This window comes from Vidua chalybeata, chromosome 2, assembly GCF_026979565.1.
Source record: "Vidua chalybeata isolate OUT-0048 chromosome 2, bVidCha1 merged haplotype, whole genome shotgun sequence".
NCBI classification, from domain to species: Eukaryota; Metazoa; Chordata; class Aves; order Passeriformes; family Viduidae; genus Vidua; species Vidua chalybeata.
The window spans coordinates 32,754,555-32,772,936 of record NC_071531.1 but is presented as its reverse complement, the minus strand read 5'-3'; the positions used below and the strand labels follow the sequence as shown (position 1 = coordinate 32,772,936).

The window sequence follows — 18,382 nt, the reverse complement described above, 5'->3', positions numbered from 1 at the left end:
ACTTTACACTGTAATTCTTCAGTTTGTAGTACAGCTGAATTCTTCTAGAGTATTAAGTGGGTGATATCCTGGAAAAAATGTAAGATAGCAGACAATGATCAATTCATACCTGTTGTGTTTCCATTTATCAAGTTCAAGTGATCTACTAGTCAATTCAAAGCTCTGTGCAGATACAAACTTCTTTTAGACTGAGCGAAAAGGGAAAACATAATATTGAGGAGTTCAATCTCAAGTGGTAGTGAAAGGGTGTTGTAGTAGTTACATCAAGTCAGTCATGAGAGAATGTAGATAACTGTAATGCTTCAAAGCTGCAACACTTATTCAAAACTTCAGATATGATAAGCAATAACAACATGGTTTGCCTTCAGTATAATCATCAGGTTTGGGTCTGAATTTTGTCACTGTCACAGTAATTTGTCTAACTGAAAAAGAAAACATTATACAGACAGACAGAATCTGCTGGGAGATACCTTTGAAAAGAGAATTGATTAAATTTCCCCTTCAGTGCTGTTCTATGTCCTTAAATAAGACATGTGGCTTGTAACTAGACAACTTAGCGTCTGTTGTCTCAGGGTCTCTTTCTTCAGACTCCAGTAAAATTGTGTAGTAGAACAACCAAGCTGTGTACATACTTCACAGACCAAGGGAAGTCATCAAAACCTAAACTAGAAAGGAAATCCTTGCTGTTCTGTTCATGAGACTTATAGTTGTTAATGCTGTTAATTCTGAGTCCTTAGATCCATAATGAACACATATAAGAATGTGTGTGCAGGAGGCACATTCAACCTAATTTCCTTGAGTCTGCAGAATAGTTACAGAAAGGCTTCAGACATAAGATAAAATAGGATATCAGGCATAAATACATCAGAAGCACTCACAAGACATCACAGGTTGTGATGCCATATTCATATCTAGGCATTTAAATCAAGCTTATCTTCAGAGATTCTAAAGATTTCAAAATCTTCTTAATCTTGCTTGAAATTGAGTGTAAAATTATATCCAAATATTTAGTGGGGGAACCTTGGATACTTGAAATTGCTTTTTAAAAAAATTATTTGTTGTTTATTTATTGCTTTCCCTAGCAAGATGATCTCATCTTTGGCTTTTTTGATTGTCATCTTCTGTTAATTATCCTCTATATACTTATATTTTTCTAGTATAAACTAATTTATACTTGTACTCAGCAATACCTTGATTGCTTAATAATTGTATCTGGGTGCAGTGAAACCTTTCAAGCCATGGTTTTAAGTGATACAGATGGGACTTTCTTCTTTACTTTTTTAGTGCTCTTACTGTTTTAGACATGAAAAAGATTAGCACAAATAATGTGTTCATTGACTTACATCTTGCATCTTCATATTCTGGTGCTTTTTTATTTCCTGGGTTGAACTACGTGTTAGCCTGCAAAATATGTGCAGGGTTCTTACTTGATTTCAGTTTTCCATCATCTGTTTTTTTTTTTTTTTTTTTTTTTTTTAAGGAGGCAGCTTTCAGAAAAGTTGTGCAAGCTACTATGGTGAGAGACCGTCAGCATGGGCCAGTCGTGGAGCTCAACAGGATACAGGTATCTTCAGCTGAAGTCCTGATTCACTTTGTATATTTAGCCCACAGTGCTGTGTTGGTCAAAGCCCTTTCTTTGTTTTAGCTGTTTGGTATCTGAATCCTAAAGAGTTGAATTTTTATCAGAGAATCAAATAATAAAGAAGTGACTGCAGTTTTAGGGCTGCTTATATTCTTTTCAGTATGTTTTTATCCGTACTGCAGTTGTTTGGGGAGAGGGTGACACTTGTTGAAACGTTAAGTGAATGATTTAGACACTTAAGGAGCAAAGTATGTCCTGCTTGATAAAGGACTGCCTTTTCAGAACTCATTACATTAGATAGTTTAAGAGAGTAATGATTCTGATGTGTTTCTTACCTTTCCAAATGCTCAGCTGATTGAAAGGTAAAAAAAGAGAAAAAAAGTGAAGGGTAAGGAAAAAAAAGGCAAGGAAAGAAAGCTCTTGAATATAATTAAAATCCAGGATGATAAACTCTTGTCCTTTGGTGGTCATCACATGTAGTCATATTGATTGCAGAAGACTTTGATACAAAAAGGCTTTTTTCTTTATTATTGATGTTAGAAAATGCAATGTTGTGCCTGAGGCCAGATATGCCTTTTTTCCATAGATACTTCTGTAACACAGAATAGTAAAACACTGTTTTCATTTAAATGGACTACAGCCTGATCTTAGAGAGTGCATGCATTTCTTTCCTGTTGTGATGGGTGCTTTTTTCTTTTTTTTTTCCCTTAATATGCAAAGCCATTAGTGAGGTTAGAGTGGAGAAAATGTGAAAATTTAAACTTGTTATTTTCTGTTAGTGAACAGAAATACATCTTGTTTTGGCTGGACCCTGTTTCTACTTTACAATTTTCTGTGGACATACTAAATTTCTTGTGCTAATGTTCTGTGACTGTGTTCTAGTTTATTAGAATCATACAGTCACTAAGTTTTTACTTATTGAGTCCAACTATATTAGATTTTTTTAATTACTTTATAAGTGTGTGAATTCAGAAAGTCCAATAAATATTCCTGGTATTTTAAGCAGAAAACTAGTGATCAATAGCTTTTGGGATAGTTTCCTAGTGTCCTCCTTCATTAATTGAGATAGGCTTTCCCTTGTATTTCAATTTATTATTTAAATCTGTCTTGAACCCTAGAAAAGCACTGGCAGCTTCCCTTCTTCATAGCTTCTAGGGGAAATAAAATATTGCTGTAACTAACTCTGTCAGTTTAGCCAAGTGAAGACTAAAAAAGGTCATGGTCATAATGTGCCCTGATTACACAGTATCAAATATGGCTTACAATTTCTTGAGCTAGCTTTTGCTCAGAATGAAAATGTGGATTCTGAAACTGTTTGATCCTTTAATTGAAGGTTCAAGGCTACTTTATGTAGTCTCAAAAAAGCTAAATGTCAGTGTTAAATCTTACTTGCAGTGGTATTTAAAGTGCAGCTGGGCTTTTAAGACCCCTTGGCTTTCAGAAGACTCTTCTTGCAGTTTATAGATTATATAGTGCAGTAAGTTCACTTCATCTTCCTTGGTGTAAAAAAACAGATGAGTTTTTAATTTAAACTTGTTTTCCAGGTATTGACTTGTCTTGTACAATACTTCCTCAGCATCCCTTGCTGTTTGGTGGTTTCTTTGAAAGCACCAGAACTGAACATAACAGCAGTGTAAACCCAAGCAAAGCAACATTCCCCTATCTTGGGGTCCAGTGTTACAGGGACTAGATTCCTTTAGGGTAGATACCATTCACCTTACATACTTCTTGGCCTTAGGTCTTTCTGTTGGGAACCTTGTAATGGTGGGACATGGTGGTTTTCTGTAGTTTTTCTGCTCAGGGTATGTGAGAAACAATGTGATGGCTGTACTGTAACTCAACTGTGTGCCACTCTGGTGTTTACGGCATAAAATGGAGTGTAGATATTTTATGCTTTGAGCTGTAGCATGAAGGTAAGCTTGGATGCACAGAAGCAGTATGGATGCTGTTGGAGGACTGCATAGGGCAGAAGAAACCAAATTTCATGCAGGTTTATCCATACTACTTTTTGGGAATAGTCATTAAGTAAAATATCTCAAAACAGCACCTGGGCCCTGTTCTGGAAAGGTGTAATATAAATGGTCAAAAACTAAGCCAGAAGTGAACTTACAGCTAAATGACTAGACAGACTTCCAGTGCTCAGTAAGCACTTGCTTACTGACCCTCTTACTTGCAGATCAGATTTTCCTAGTGTAAGTTGTGGTGTAGTTCATGCAGTGTCAAATGGACAGTGTGTTTTGACCTCTAAGCAGATACTTTCATGATGCTGTTAAAACACATCTTTGCACAGCAGTTGAAAGGAATTTCTTCCTTCTCAAAAGAATGCAAATTTCAGTTATTAAGGTGAGTGTCTACTTTCATGAATGTAATATGGCAAAGAATCTCCTGGTTTAATGTTCTTTACTCTGAAGGGAGAATGTGATATGTATGGCTATATGAAGTACCACTTTAAGACTAGTTTTTTCCTCCTTACATTATGCAATGTGGGTTATAGGAATCTCACTAATATGATAAGTAAAAATGGTCTGATCTTAAAGTAGGCACAGCATATGAATGAATTAATGATTTGTTCTTTTTGAGTGTCATTTCAAATTAAATAACATCCCTCCTTCCTGGTTATTGTCTCCTCCCTTATCAAATGTAGTTTTAAATAGCATTCATTAGATGACAGCCTTCCGTTTCCTACACTGATCAGGCTAAGGTTTTTTTTGTCTGCTTGTGTAAAATAGTCTTTTCTGTACTCTTAATATTTTTATACTCTTATTTATTCTGTAGCATTTCAGTTTGAGCATAGAAAAGTGAAACTCAGGGTACAAGTGAGAACTGTGTACTTTGAAAATTATTACAGCAATACTTCTGTACCTCTTCTGATGATTTTGTGACATCTTTGAATTGTGATTCCTTCATAGATCTGTCTTAACATATATTCCTCTTTCTTAGCTGGTTCCAACTTAGAATCTGTCATCTTTTTGTAAGCCTTTTTTGTTAGTGTCTGAGTGCATGGCTTTATGTATTAGGTTTCTCCCAGCTTCTGGGAGAGAATTCTTCTGGGTTGAAGAGAGTCTCATAGGATGGCCAGTATTTTTCAAGCTGCTTAAGACTAATAAAAAGTTTCTCAATTTAAAACTTCTTGGGCATACAAATTTCGCAGAAATCCATTGAATTAAAACCAGCTTATGCTGATAGAGAGAATCTTACACATGAAGAGGATCTGGGTGTATCACCCTTTCACTAAAATCTGAAAGAAATCTGGTGGTTGTTTCATCCAGAGCCATCAGAAATACACAGCACGAGAACAACTGGATTTTAAGATGCACTGTAGCTTGTAGTGTGACTAAATATAGTGGGATAAGTTTCAGCTATTTCTGAATGAATGGTCTCACAGGTGCTGATGGTCTTTGTGCACGTAGGAGTCCATTTGCAGTCAGGACATGTTGAGAAGATAAATTGCAGAACACCAAGCGGGGAAAAAAAAAGCCTTGTGTTTCTTCAGTTCTCTGTTCATTTTCCATTTCTTTCCTCTCTATACTGGTGAAATACTTTCTGTATTCTTAACCTCTTTGTGTGTATCTCTTGCAGCAAAATCCATGGGAATTTACTTGAATGCCAGTCTTAGGGATCTCCATCAAATATTAAAATACACTTTTTCTGTAGGTGCCTAAGAAAACATTATTTGTGTATCTATATATATATATATGTATTTTGGTAGTATTTACTCTCTTTTAGAGGCTCCTAGTAAGTATCATAGATGCATATCTAGTTGTTACTATTAATGAATATAAGAATAACACATTCAGTTTTCTGGCCAACAACACAGTCTCTAATCTGTGTCATGTGTGAAAAATTTACCCGGATTATTCAATTGAATCTATGAGGAGAGATAGAGTGAATTAAGTGGACTGAAATCAGAAAAACTTAATTAGCCAAGTCATGAGCTGCTTCTTTAGAAACAAGAGAGGTCTTTATCATCAGACTTCATCTTTGCTATCCCTCTGTCTTTCCATTTTCCTTTAAAGCTGAACAGATATAGTGCTGATTAATGACAGATGAACAAGGAACACTTGGAAATTAAAGATAAGGTGTTGGTGGCTGGGGGAACTGAAAATTCCTTATTTATCTGCACAGTGATGCCAGTTGAAATATGTCTTAGAGTGACTTTATAATGTGCTTACTCAATAGGTAAAACGTTCCAGAAGTAAAGGAGGATTGGCTGGACCTGATGGTACAAAGTCAGTGTTTGGACAGATGTGTGCTAAAATGAGCTCCTTTAGCCCTGACAGCCTTCTCCTTCCTCATCGTGTTTGGAAAGTCAAGTTTGTTGGTAAGAAAATTCTCAACACACCACCCCTTCCTATTTTTGCACTTTACTTTTTTTTTTTTTTTTTTTGGATTTACTCTTTTGGAGAACCTGAAGGAAGGAAGAAAGGGATCCAGAAAAACAATACATGTGTGTGGGCAGAGGAAGGTGCTTAAAATGTTGGGAAGTAAAAAATCTTTTATTATTTTAAATGAAAAATTATTTTCTAAAACCCCTCACGATTAATGGAAGCATGTCTGTAGTTCTCTTCAGGTTCTGGGGCAGCTCTTCTGCTTACAATAAACATAAACCTAAACCTAATTTTTTAGCTGTCTGAATTGGCAAATAATCCTGGCTAGCTAGTTTACTGGTAGGGTAGTTTTTACAATTCACCTATCACTCTGAGCTTTTTAATAAAAAATATTTTAGATTGAAGAGCCATTCTATCTAATGTGTATGGGCTAAATAAGACATACATACTTTAAAAAGCCACTCATAAAAAAACCCACTATTACATTTATATTTCTGTTGCATTTTACTGTGATTAGCATATGGCACAAAATATTTTTTGCACTCAGTTAAAATAATATTTTTGGCATTGTGATATGTCATATAATCTAAATTATATGTTTTGCAATGAACTGGAAACATCCAAGTACAGAGCCAGACTTCTAGGGTTTTCATATGGAGGGACACAACACTGCAGCTTCTAGTAAACCTTTGTTCACTCAATTATCCCCAGAGAGGAAATACAGTTTATTTCTATACTTCAGTTATTTTTGAAAGAATATTTAATTTTGAGTCTTTTTTCTTCTCCAAGGTGAATCTGTGGATGATTGTGGTGGAGGCTATAGTGAATCAATAGCAGAAATGTGTGAAGAACTTCAGAATGGGCTGACCCCTCTGTTAATTGTGACACCAAATGGAAGAGATGAATCTGGAGCAAACAGAGATTGTTTCCTATTAAATCCTGCTGCCAAGTCACTCCTGCATATGAACATGTTTCGCTTTCTTGGTAATTTCTTAGCAACTTTGTGACATTCTGTGTGCTTTATGTGTAGTCAGATTATTGGGAATCTAACAAAAGCAATGGACTATATTTAAACTTACAGGTGTACTTCTGGGCATTGCTATCCGGACTGGCAGCCCTCTGAGCCTCAACCTGGCTGAGCCAGTGTGGAAACAGCTTGCAGGAATGAACCTAACAATTGCTGATCTCAGTGAGGTGAGAAGGAAGTTGCTGGGTAGGATATAACTCAGAGAAGACAAACAGACCGTGGCATAAGTTTCTTAAGTGATTAGCTTCCTTGGTTTTTATGTCCTTGTATTTTGATTGACCTTTTATATTTTGAGCCACTATACAAGGATGATTTGTACTGACTGTTAAAACTGTAAATTTAAGTTGTTCAGGAGTAGTTAAATAATCTATTTGAGTTCTAGAGCACTCTCAAATTTTCCCATGGGTTTGACTAGACAGTCTTTGCAGTTCAATTCCTACTTAGCAGTAGACCTTTCTGTAGCTGTTACTCTCTGTTGTAGCCAGATGCAATAACTGATTTGAGGGCATGTGCCTGCACTGTTTTGAAGTAAAAGAAAGTGAGTTCAATCTGTTACTAGTTTGTGATCACATACTGAATTTCACAAGCTTTCAATTTCTATTTACTGAGCTCAGTAAATGTGGAATAAGACTTAGGTCTTCATTATGAAGAAAAGTTCCTTCTGAAATACTGCCATGTAGAAATGCACTTCCTATAAAAGCAGTGAGTAATTTACTTGTCATTGAGGGGATTCCTTTTGTATCAAATCCAGTGCTGGTAGGGATGATTATGCTTTTAAGCTTCAAATCCCTTTTCTTATATGATACAGTTTCTTGGCAAATGCCGTCCAAAAAGATTGACATCTAGAATATGTGCACTCTCCCACATCCAACATAATGAAGCTTTGTGCAAAGTACTAAGCTATTTCACAGCTTTGAATTCAAGTTAGATGAATTGTGGTCAGACACAGTTCAGTCAAAGGTTTTGGTAGGTAACACATGATACACTGCTTTTGGTATGCAAGAGATGCTGTTGTATAGTGCTAGTAAACTGGCTTTAACTCGGATTTCTTGCTTTCAAAGGTTGATAAAGATTTTATTCCTGGGCTTATGTACATTCGAGACAATGAAGCTACTTCAGAAGAATTTGAAGCTATGAGCCTCCCATTCACTGTGCCTAATGCAAGTGGTCAAGATATTCAGTTGAGTTCCAAGTACACCCATATTACACTGGATAACAGAGCAGAATATGTGAGGCTGGCAATAAACTACAGGTTTGTTGAATAAACTATTAAAATTACTGATATGAATATGCATTTCATTGTAAAAAATATGTCAGCTTTTAAACAATATGCTACTTTAGCCTGTTATATACAAGTATATTAATATTCTCATGTGATTACAGTGTAGATTTTCTGATTTCATTTATTGTATCCAAGGAAAAAAATCTTAAACTTAATTTTTGGAAGCAAAGTAAATGAGCAGGTGTGCCTCTAGATTTGTCCGGACTAAGCAGTTTTGGCAGCCAGTTTTCATGGTGGAGTAATGTCGTAGGCACCTAATTCTTCCTGTGGGCTAAAGAAATAGGCTTGATCAGTAAGCTCCTTATCAAGAGAGCTTAGATCTAGTACTGCTGCACTCATACTTTTGCATATCATCAGCTGCAGTCAAGGGCAGTATCAGCTGAATTCTTACTTCAAGTTGGAATGTATGAACCAAAATGTTCATTCCTTGGGTAGGACACTGATGCACATCCATGGGTGCTACAAGCTGAGCACCCACAGAAATCAGTGGGAAATAACTGCTTGGTTTTTGAGAATACTGCCCTTTGATTGCTTACGTGGCCAGGTAGCTAATCTAGATGAGTGCATCACAGAAATAATCATAAACATCTTGTCTCTGAAGAAGTGGGCCTAGTGCCTACTGGAATATGTAAGTTTAGGTAATTTGGATAAGAAACTGGTTCAGGCTTGTTTTATTCAATCCACCATATTCCTCTTCTTTAGAGGGTGCTTGAACAAGACTGTATCATCACAGTCTTATATACTTGCTTATTAGTTTGTAGTTACAGTGTCTGTCAACAATCATGAATTACAGCCTTAGTTTTTCTTTTTTTTTTTTTTTTCTCCTCTGTAAGTGGTTATGAGCCAATACATAAATCAGTTTCTGACAGTAAAGAGAGAGATTTCATTTGGAGCTGATATTCCTTTGAAGAAATGTCTTTGCTCTCTTGCCAGTTCTGGCTGTCCTCAGAGGACCTGAGCAAGCATTTCTAAAGCATTTTACAGTTAAGAAGCCTTGTGGAGAAACATTTAAAGGTTAAGTACCAAGTTTTTTAATTATATGAAGCCCTTGAGAAGAAAAACTAGCGCCTGAATAGACTAGCACCATGTGGAAAAGCGGATGCAAAAGACCAAACTTGTCTCGACATCTTTATTTTGGTGTTGACTGGCCTGAGGACAGTACTTGTAAGAGATGCCTGTGCTTTGGAGGGCTCTGTAAAACATCTCAGAAATTATTTGATAGAAAAAAAATAAGCCAAACACAAATAGTGTGTGGCATCAGAAGTAGCAAAATGTTACTTCTCTGTGCCTGTCTCGAAATGAAAAACCTACTGTCCCCTCAGACATCCTATTTTAGTTCAGATCCTTTTTTTTTTAATACTATAGCTTCTGTCTAGTACTGAGAATGTTTGAAGTTAGAGTTTCAAGATAGAGCTGCTCTTTTTCCAAGAGCATATTGTTTCCAAATGGGATATTGTTTTGTTTTTGCCAAGCATAGCACATGAATAATACTGGAAATAAAATATCTAAAACATTGGGAGATAGCTTCCTTTGCAATAGGAATTGGTGTAGTAAATCAAGTATCTTATAAAAAATGTTTTTAATGTTCTTTGGTACGTAGCTGGACATTTGAGGAGAATGGTTCAATTTGCTTTGATAACACAGTAATTGGTAGAAATTACATTCACAGAAATTCTAAAAATGTTTCTTTACAGGCTTCATGAATTTGATGAGCAAGTTGCAGCAGTTCGTGAGGGGATGGCCCGTGTTGTTCCAGTTCCTCTACTTTCACTCTTTACAGGATATGAACTGGAAACTATGGTATCAATTTCTGCTTTGTTACATCTGTCAGATTAACTTGAAGTGAGATTATTCACTTGCTTTACTAATAAAAAACCCACATTAAATGCTGTTTACAATGATTGCTGTGTGGTTAAAAACATTAGTTCAAGGGAAGACCAGAAAATGGTTAATTGCCCTCTTGGTGCTAGTAAAATTATTTTGACATAGCTGAGCAGTAATAAAATGAATTATTTCAGGAAGAAAAAAACAAGCAAAACCAAAAAACCCCACATGCCACTGGATCTCATTCCAGTGATCTAGAAAGTAAATTGGAGATTCTTGTCCTAAATTCAGGAGTATGAAAAAAGTTTGTTACTGTTGCCTGATGGGAAGATGTATATCTAGTATTTTTGTACTAGGAGACTATGCATGGCATTTCAAAGATCTGAATGCTCAGTTTGTCAGGGTAAAAGCTGATTAAATATTTTAAAGGAAGGGAGGGAGCAAATCACTTGTAATTTATTTGATCAGACTTGTGTAGCCTATCACTGTATTTTATTTTTCAGGTATGTGGAAGCCCAGATATCCCACTTCATCTCCTGAAATCTGTAGCAACTTACAAAGGCATTGAACCAACTGCTTCCTTGATACAGTGGTTCTGGGAAGTGATGGAGTCCTTCTCCAACACAGAGCGATCTCTCTTCCTGCGTTTTGTGTGGGGCAGAACAAGGCTGCCCAGGACTATTGCAGACTTTAGGGGGAGGGATTTTGTTATTCAGGTAATTCAGGATTATTTTTGTGTGGGATGGGGAAAGTTGGGGGCATCTTAAAAAGCTGGTAGTGGAGAAGTAGCAGTGTGACATAACAAAGGCCTGATTTCATTAAACTGTTCTGCAGCTTTACACTGTAGATTCAACAGTGCAACAGTTGAATAATGTCTGTGACAGTTACATAATGTATAGAACTATTCTTCTGTCTTGACTTGGGCAAGTGGATATTCCTTTAATTTCCCAGCCATTTGTTTCTGTGAATTTTGATAGTTTTCCACTGTCATGCAACTGTTTTTGCTGGTATTTATTTAGCATTTCATTCTGTTCAGTTAATAATTTCAGTTAAATTAAAACCACACAATCTTCAAATCATTTTTTGATACTGTCTGAAGTAATAGCATCTTTTTTAGACTGCTCCCAACCACATATTCATAATCAAAGCAGCTCATAAATGTCTGTTTTTATTTATTGATTTAGTGGAGGGAGAATGGATTTGGCCTCTTCATTGTTCTTTTAAGAAACTTCAGCATCAGAATCAAAAATACAATAAGCTGCTAAAAAAAAAAATCCCAGTTATTATTTCGATACTTATTTGTGTTTTGGACAGCGAACAAAAATCAAAAATATAGTGCTTTTTTTCTTTTTTTTTTTTTTTTTTGTTAACAGGTATTGGATAAATACAATCCTCCAGACCACTTCCTTCCTGAGTCATACACGTGCTTCTTTCTCCTGAAGCTGCCCAGGTATTCCTGTAAGCAGGTCCTAGAGGAAAAACTGAAGTATGCCATTCACTTCTGCAAGTCCATAGACACTGATGACTATGCCCGCATAGCGCTGACGGGAGAGCCGGCGGCTGATGACAGCAGTGACGACTCTGATAATGAAGATGCAGATTCTTTTGCTTCAGATTCTACACAGGACTACTTAACAGGCCATTGAAAAGTAATATAAGGAATAGTTGTTAAAAGCACTGAGGCAAAATGCCAAAATGACAATGAAGCCAAGGACAGTTTAGGTTTCAGAACAGAGACTATATAGTCAGAGGGATGGTAATCTTCTGAACATGGGGAGAGTGTGTTTGCTACTCACAGTAGGACTTAAGGATTACAGCTTAATCCATCAGCTTAAAATAAATGGCACAGTACATGGGCATTTAACATTTATTTTAAGAGCTGAAAATGGCCCCCCATAATGCTGCACTACATTTAGAACTTTTGTGTTTACTGAAGTGTTGTAAATGTTTATATAAATATGGTAGTGCAGCATCCAAAAGGCAGTGAAACCTTTAAATTGTGGGTGCAATAGTTTTTTTCATATTAAGTGTTGTGTTCTGTGCATCTTCTTGATTGTATATTGGAAATACTGTGCAACAACGGAATAGTATTATAAATATTTCAATTAACTTTACTAGAAGTTTGTTAAAAGTTTTTGAACACTGAATAAACATTATTCCTTGAAAATCTTCTATAGATAATTAAAAATGGCCAATAGTTTCACCTCCACCCCTGGTTTGTATATTTTAGCTTATGCATTATTTATCTCAAATTTGATACCTTTCTGTGAACAGCATCATAATTCTTATCATGGAAAGTGTACTGTATATAATTGGTGCCATGTAAATGCAAAAATTATAATTTCCCTCTAAATAAAAGTTCTGCCACATTAAGAACCAGGATGTGTTTTTTCATTGTAATGCAGCTTGGATGTGGGATGAACATGGAAACAGCTCTGCTAAGAAATGTTTCTGCAATGTACAGCTTTTGACCAAACTGCTCCACCAGTAATACAGAGATTTTGTGAGCTACAGTAAACTTGAGCAAGTCCAGATAACATGTTAATTGTAGTGATTCTGTAATTATTAGGATAGGTATATGTGAGTATTCAGCATTTTACAGTTTAACATAATTGAGTGGATTAATTCTTTTTTAGTGTGTGCATTTGACTTCTCTTCCAACTAAATTAAATATTAACTGTGATCATGAACTAAGTTTTCATGAGACAAACTTGATATTTCAGTATAGTGGTAAAACTGCCTGTAGTCAGATGTCAGTGGTTTGAAATACGTTACCTTTAGAGTCCTCTGTTTAGTGCTAAAGATCTCTTGCAATAAATGCGCCTTTCCTGATCTTCTATCTCATCTGAGGTTCCAGAATTCAGGCCTGTGCTCGGTCCTCCAAATTTTCTCTGTCTGCTGGTGAAAAATGCTGTGTCTTTTTGAGTCTTTAAGATGCAAAACTCAAAAACCTTTAAGAAACCTCTTTTATCTTTGTTGCTGAATTGAATTTCTCCTGAGGGTAAGGAGTGAAGAAGTAGTACAGAAGTGCTCATGTGGTTGTCTGCTGCCCTTCAGCATGCTAACACCGGAGCCCTGTAGGCATCCAACCCAATCAAAGAGATTCTGTAGTCAGCTTTTCAGGAGAGCGGATGAATGAGTCATGCCCAAATCTCAGTACAAGGTCTTTGACCAAGTTCAATTGCCATTGTTGAATTTCAAGCCCCATTTCAGAAGCATATGGGCTACTGTAACATGGGAGTTTATGACTTGCTTATAGGAAGGAAAAACAATGTCAGGATTTTCTATCCAAGAAAAGAAAAAAGGAAGTATGCTTAAGGTAAGGAATCTATATGCATTGTTGCACTAAACTTGCATTGTTGCATACAGTTGCATTGAACTGTAAAAGTTTCTTAAGCCTCCTTTGCTTTCCAATCCTAACAGAAGAGTGGCAGGCAACTTACAGTGTGATGCTTGTAACCTGTGGCCTGACTTACAGCATTTCATAGGTTATCAGGTTGGAAGGGTCCTCAAGAGTGATATGTTCCAAACTTTTTTGGCAAAAGCACAATTTAGACAAGACAGTTCAGCATTCTGTCCAGCTGAATCTTAAAAGTGTCCATGTTGGGGAAATCTGCCACCTCCCTAGTGAGATTATTCTGTGAAAATTTTTTCTCTTCTGTCTAATAATAATCTCCTCAAGAATAATTTGTACCATTACCCCTTTTCCATGGCACACCTTGTAAAAAAGGAGTCTCTATCTTTGTAAGCACCCTTTACATACTGAAATATGTTGATAAGGTCTCCCGTAAAGCTTCCTTTCTGAAGGCTGAACAAATCCAGTTCTTACAGCCTTTCCTCACATGACAGGCTTTCCAATCCCCTGGTCCTCCTTGTGGTCCTTCTCTGGATCCTCTGCAGCCTGTCCATGTACTTTTGCACAGTAGGGACCAAAACAGCACAGTATTTCAGGTGTGGCTTCACAAGTGCCAAGTGGGATAAAGACTACTTTTATCAGTGCTGGTGATTCCATCGTGATGTAACCCAGTATCTTGTTGGGTTTCTTTGCTGCAGCAGCACACTGTTCATTCATATTCAGTAGACATTGTCCACACATCAACCAAGCCAGTGAACGTGTCGCAAAAGGTGAGCAGGTTTGTTAAGTGTGATTTGCCCTTCATGAATCCCTGCTTGCTTTTCCCAGTCATGGGCTTCATCTGACTTGTGATAGCCCTCCAGGAGGATTTGTTCCATAATTTTCCCAGGGACTTAAGTAAGACTGATGAGCCTGTAACTTCCTGGATCATCCTTTAAGACCTACTTTTAGATGGGGGTCACATTGGCCTTCTTGCTGCCTTCTGGGATATCCTCTGATCTCCACAGGGTTGTCGAAAGTGCACCCAAAATTATGTCAGCCAGCTCTCTTAAACACATTCAGGTGGATAATGTCAGGGCCCATCAATTTGTAGGGATTGAGTTCTTGCAACAGTTCACACACCAACTCCTTCTTCACTGATGGTCAGTCTAGGTTTGCATCAACCTGGATTTTTGTTCCAAAGGCCAGAGGCCCAACAGTGCTGGTAAAGACCAAGGTGAAGAAAGTGTTGAGAACTTCTGCCTTTTAAGCATTGCTGGTGACTAATTCACCTTTCCTGTTGCACAGCAAGTCCATGTTTTCCTTCTGTTTTTACTGGTTGTTTACATATCTGAAGAAACCTTTTTTGTGTTTTTCTTTTTTTTTTTTTTAGCATCTCTGGCCAGTTTCAGTTCAAAAGCTGAGCTTTTTTTTTTTCGGACTGCATCTCTACAAACCCTGGCAATACCCTTGTAGTTCTCAGTGAGTATTCATCCCCTTTTCCTCTAGCCTATACCCATCTACAGGCTACACAGGCTGTGATCCTACAGCCATGTGAGTTGTCGTACCGTGTTTCCATTATTCCTGTGACATCATAAATTTCTGACTGGGTGCAGAGCCCCAGTTCCTTGTGTTTGTTCCCCAGTCTGCATGCACTGATATGTATATGCTTGAGGTGGTTAGTCCTGAGGAACGTTTGTCCCTGCTCAAGTCTGGAGCTAGATGATCTTTAGCATCCCTTCCAACTCAAATCATTCTATGAGCCAGCAAACGTAATGAAAGATTCACCTTTCCAGAGAACATGGGAAAAAGCAACCCCTCCAGGCAGGAGTGCAGCAAGGAAAAGGGAGGAAAACTCTGACAGCCAACCCCAAGGCTTTTGTTTTCAGGGTGAGTCTAAGACAGAGCTAGTGGTTCTTTCTGTCCTTAGTGATATTAAACAAACCTACCCTGCACTCTGCTACTCTTGGAGGTCTCTTGAGTGTCTCATATCATGCTACAATTGTAATTGCACTGCTCAGCCCAGCAGCAAGTGTGCCTTACCAGCCCTGTTGGGATGGCCACAGGGAAAGCAGAGCATCCTCAACTTTTGATCTTTGCTCACAGCGTGCCACTGGCAAGAACACAGACACACATCCCAGCCCTGTTCATTGTGCCTGGATGTACACTGAAAGGCTCCACGCAACAGGTCATGGGATGTGGTCAGGAAGGAATGCAGATAACAGCAGTACCCTTTCAGCTCTGGGCTCTGAAACGTGGCATTCAGTGCCTGTCTGACACTCCTCCCGCTCCTGGCCATAGCCCCTGGCTATGCAGCTGCTCCACAGGCCAAATGCTGCCCATTTTCACAGGCCAGGGAGCTGCTGGACATTTATACCTTGCTTCAGGGGCGTAAGGGCAGGACAGCAGTGTCCAGGTGATACAGGAAGGTCTACCTTCCTGTAGTAATGTAGTGGAAGGACCATTACATTACTCTCTGTATAAAAGATACAAGAGCAAATGCCCTTTTGTGCATGAACACATACGTCAAAAGAAGCATGAGACAGTACTTATATCACAAAGAAAGCTTCATGTCCAGAAGTCATCCCTTATCCTTAGGATTAATCATAAATCAGCTGAGGCAATTACAAAGATAAACCTTTATCTGTGTGGATCTCTTATTTACATAGAGAAACAAATCCTGAATCCTGGCTTCAAATTCTGCGTCTCACTGCAACTATGCTGGTCTCCACATCTATTGTGGAGTAACCACATATGCCCCCTCTCCACTTTCCCACTCTGCACTGGTTTGAAATAGGGCAAGATAAATAATTACACTGTTACACTGGTGTCCATGCAGAGGCAAATCTTAGTCTTGAATGGGGTTATGGAACTATTATTTCTGTGTGTGAGGCAGAGCAGAGAATAATGTTTCTAACAGAGGTGAAACTAATTTACTTAAACTGGGAAGTTTTCTGAATTTTCCATAAAAGGAGTTATTTGACTGCCAAGATTTTTCAGTAAAGTTTAATAGTGGTTAACAAGGCTTTTTCCTCCCTTCAAAGTTATATATTCCTCTACCATTTTTTTCAAAAGATGTGTATAATTAATGTCACTTCGTGACATGGATAGCTCACCAGATGAAAGACCTCTGTCGTGCCAAAATCGCACCCCTACACAGTATAGCCCCTTCTCAGAGCAGACTGTCATTCCCAAGTTGGCTTTTCAGGCAAATGGATGCTTAACCCAGAGCAGATACTTTGCAAACCCTCCCAGCCTAGCAGTACTATGGTTATGATGTTATTAGGAACTGCTGTCTTCATCAGGCAACAGACAAGTTACTGAAAACTGAAATGACCACAAGACCAGCCATGTCAGTAAATGAGCTCTCAGTAGTTTCAATTCACCTATTTCCCAAAAGCAGCAGAAGTGAATCCAGGCTCTGATGGGTAGAGGGGGAACTGACTATTCCTGTTATTGTCTCAAAGTTGTTTTGAGACCATAAAATAACTGAATCTCCCAGAAGTGCCACAGAACAGTTGTTCTACCATCTCCTGTGAGGCCTTAGCAGCAACTGTTACCAGTCCATAAGGGATGAGAAGGTGATACTGCCTGGCAAGAATGAAGCCTTGGCTGAGTCAAAGAATTGCATGTAGAGATAATTTTCATTAATGCAGCCTATGTGATGAAACAGCTTTTCTGTACAAAACAGGAACTTTGATCTCCTGACTCCTGGTCCTGTGCCTTAACCACACAGGAAGCTTGAAAATCTCCCATGGACGTGTCCTCCCCTATACATGGGTATTTTATCCACACTGCAAACTGCCTGAGACCAATCAAGACCATCTTGGAAACAACTATCAACCCCATACTGACATCCTGCAGCACACAAGGCATATTTGACTGAGAGGCAAAACTAGGACTGAAGCCAAAAGTAATTTCAGTGCAGTTTGTCCTGTCTTCTTACATCTTCTTATTAAATCTTTTAGTAACTCTCCCTCTGCCATGACTGCACTCTCTATCCCGTGTGTACACTCAGTCACAAGGACTGAATGCCAGCCACCGGAGATCTGTGTGGGAAAGCTGGTGATAGCTGCTGGCACAAGTGGAGCCTTGGCATCAGCTGCTGGAACACTTGAGGGTCTTTAACTCCTTTGTTCCAAAATGAAAAATTCCGAAGGCAGTGCCTTACATGGGTAACTCTGGTCATAAGTACCATAGACTGAAGCCTGGTCAGTGTCTCTGCCAGGAGGCAGCAGTCCCAGGATCACAGGAAGGAAGGTGTGTGATTTGAACTCCAAAGTTCATTTCTTTCCTGGTTCTGTCTAGCCAGTTTTCACCCAGTGACCCTGTCCTCTGCAGGACCATGGAGGAAGAGCAACTCACCCAAGGCAGCCCAAATCTCACTACAGATACCCACACAGGTATTTAATGCATTTCATTTCTTTCTCCTGCTATGCACAGCACTTCATAACCCACTGACTACTGCATTGCTCAGGTCAGACAGCCCTTCTCCTATCAACTTAATTTTGGAGATCAACCCTGTTCTCCAGGATGTTACTAGGTCAATGTGATGAAACTGATGAAAAACATGAGAAGCAGCGGAACCAGGAAGGACATGCAGTCTTTCCAGTTTTGGAGAAACTTTCACATTTTGCCTGTAGTTTTACCTGTAAAATTTTGATATTACACTTTCTTGCTTTTTTTTTTCTCCTATGTGTTGCTGCCAAACAGCACAACAAAGCTCATCTGACCACCAAACCACATTGACACTTTTTGTCCCCACATGCTGATGAAGTTTTCACAGGGAAACAAGAAGGTTTATACTCCTATCTTAGATTTTCTTTTCTAGAAGTGATGTATGCCATCCTTATTATGGCTTATTGGCAGTAATAAGTATATGCAAGTGCCCAGTAAAACTTAAGTTTCTTTTCATTTAACACTGACCATTTACAAAAGAGAATCCTAGAGTATTTTACATTATATCCATGTTCTCCAAACAAATTTCTAAAAATGCTTCTGCTGA

The 18,382-nt window shown here is 38.1% G+C and overlaps 1 protein-coding gene across 4 annotated transcripts in view; it reads left to right on the top strand.

Moving 5' to 3' along the window:
- Positions 1 to 12,419, top strand: part of HERC2 (HECT and RLD domain containing E3 ubiquitin protein ligase 2) — a 103,039-nt gene extending 90,620 nt beyond the window's left edge. For all 4 annotated transcript variants that reach the window (XM_053933750.1, XM_053933745.1, XM_053933736.1 and 1 more), the window contains 8 exons: positions 1,481 to 1,564; positions 5,762 to 5,903; positions 6,700 to 6,894; positions 6,992 to 7,104; positions 7,999 to 8,189; positions 9,914 to 10,019; positions 10,547 to 10,759; positions 11,417 to 12,419. In XM_053933750.1, the coding sequence (XP_053789725.1) occupies positions 1,481 to 1,564; positions 5,762 to 5,903; positions 6,700 to 6,894; positions 6,992 to 7,104; positions 7,999 to 8,189; positions 9,914 to 10,019; positions 10,547 to 10,759; positions 11,417 to 11,689 (1,317 nt within the window). In that variant the 3' untranslated portion in view covers positions 11,690 to 12,419. The remainder of the gene's footprint in view (positions 1 to 1,480; positions 1,565 to 5,761; positions 5,904 to 6,699; positions 6,895 to 6,991; positions 7,105 to 7,998; positions 8,190 to 9,913; positions 10,020 to 10,546; positions 10,760 to 11,416) is intronic.
- The last annotated feature ends 5,963 nt before the right edge of the window (positions 12,420 to 18,382 follow it).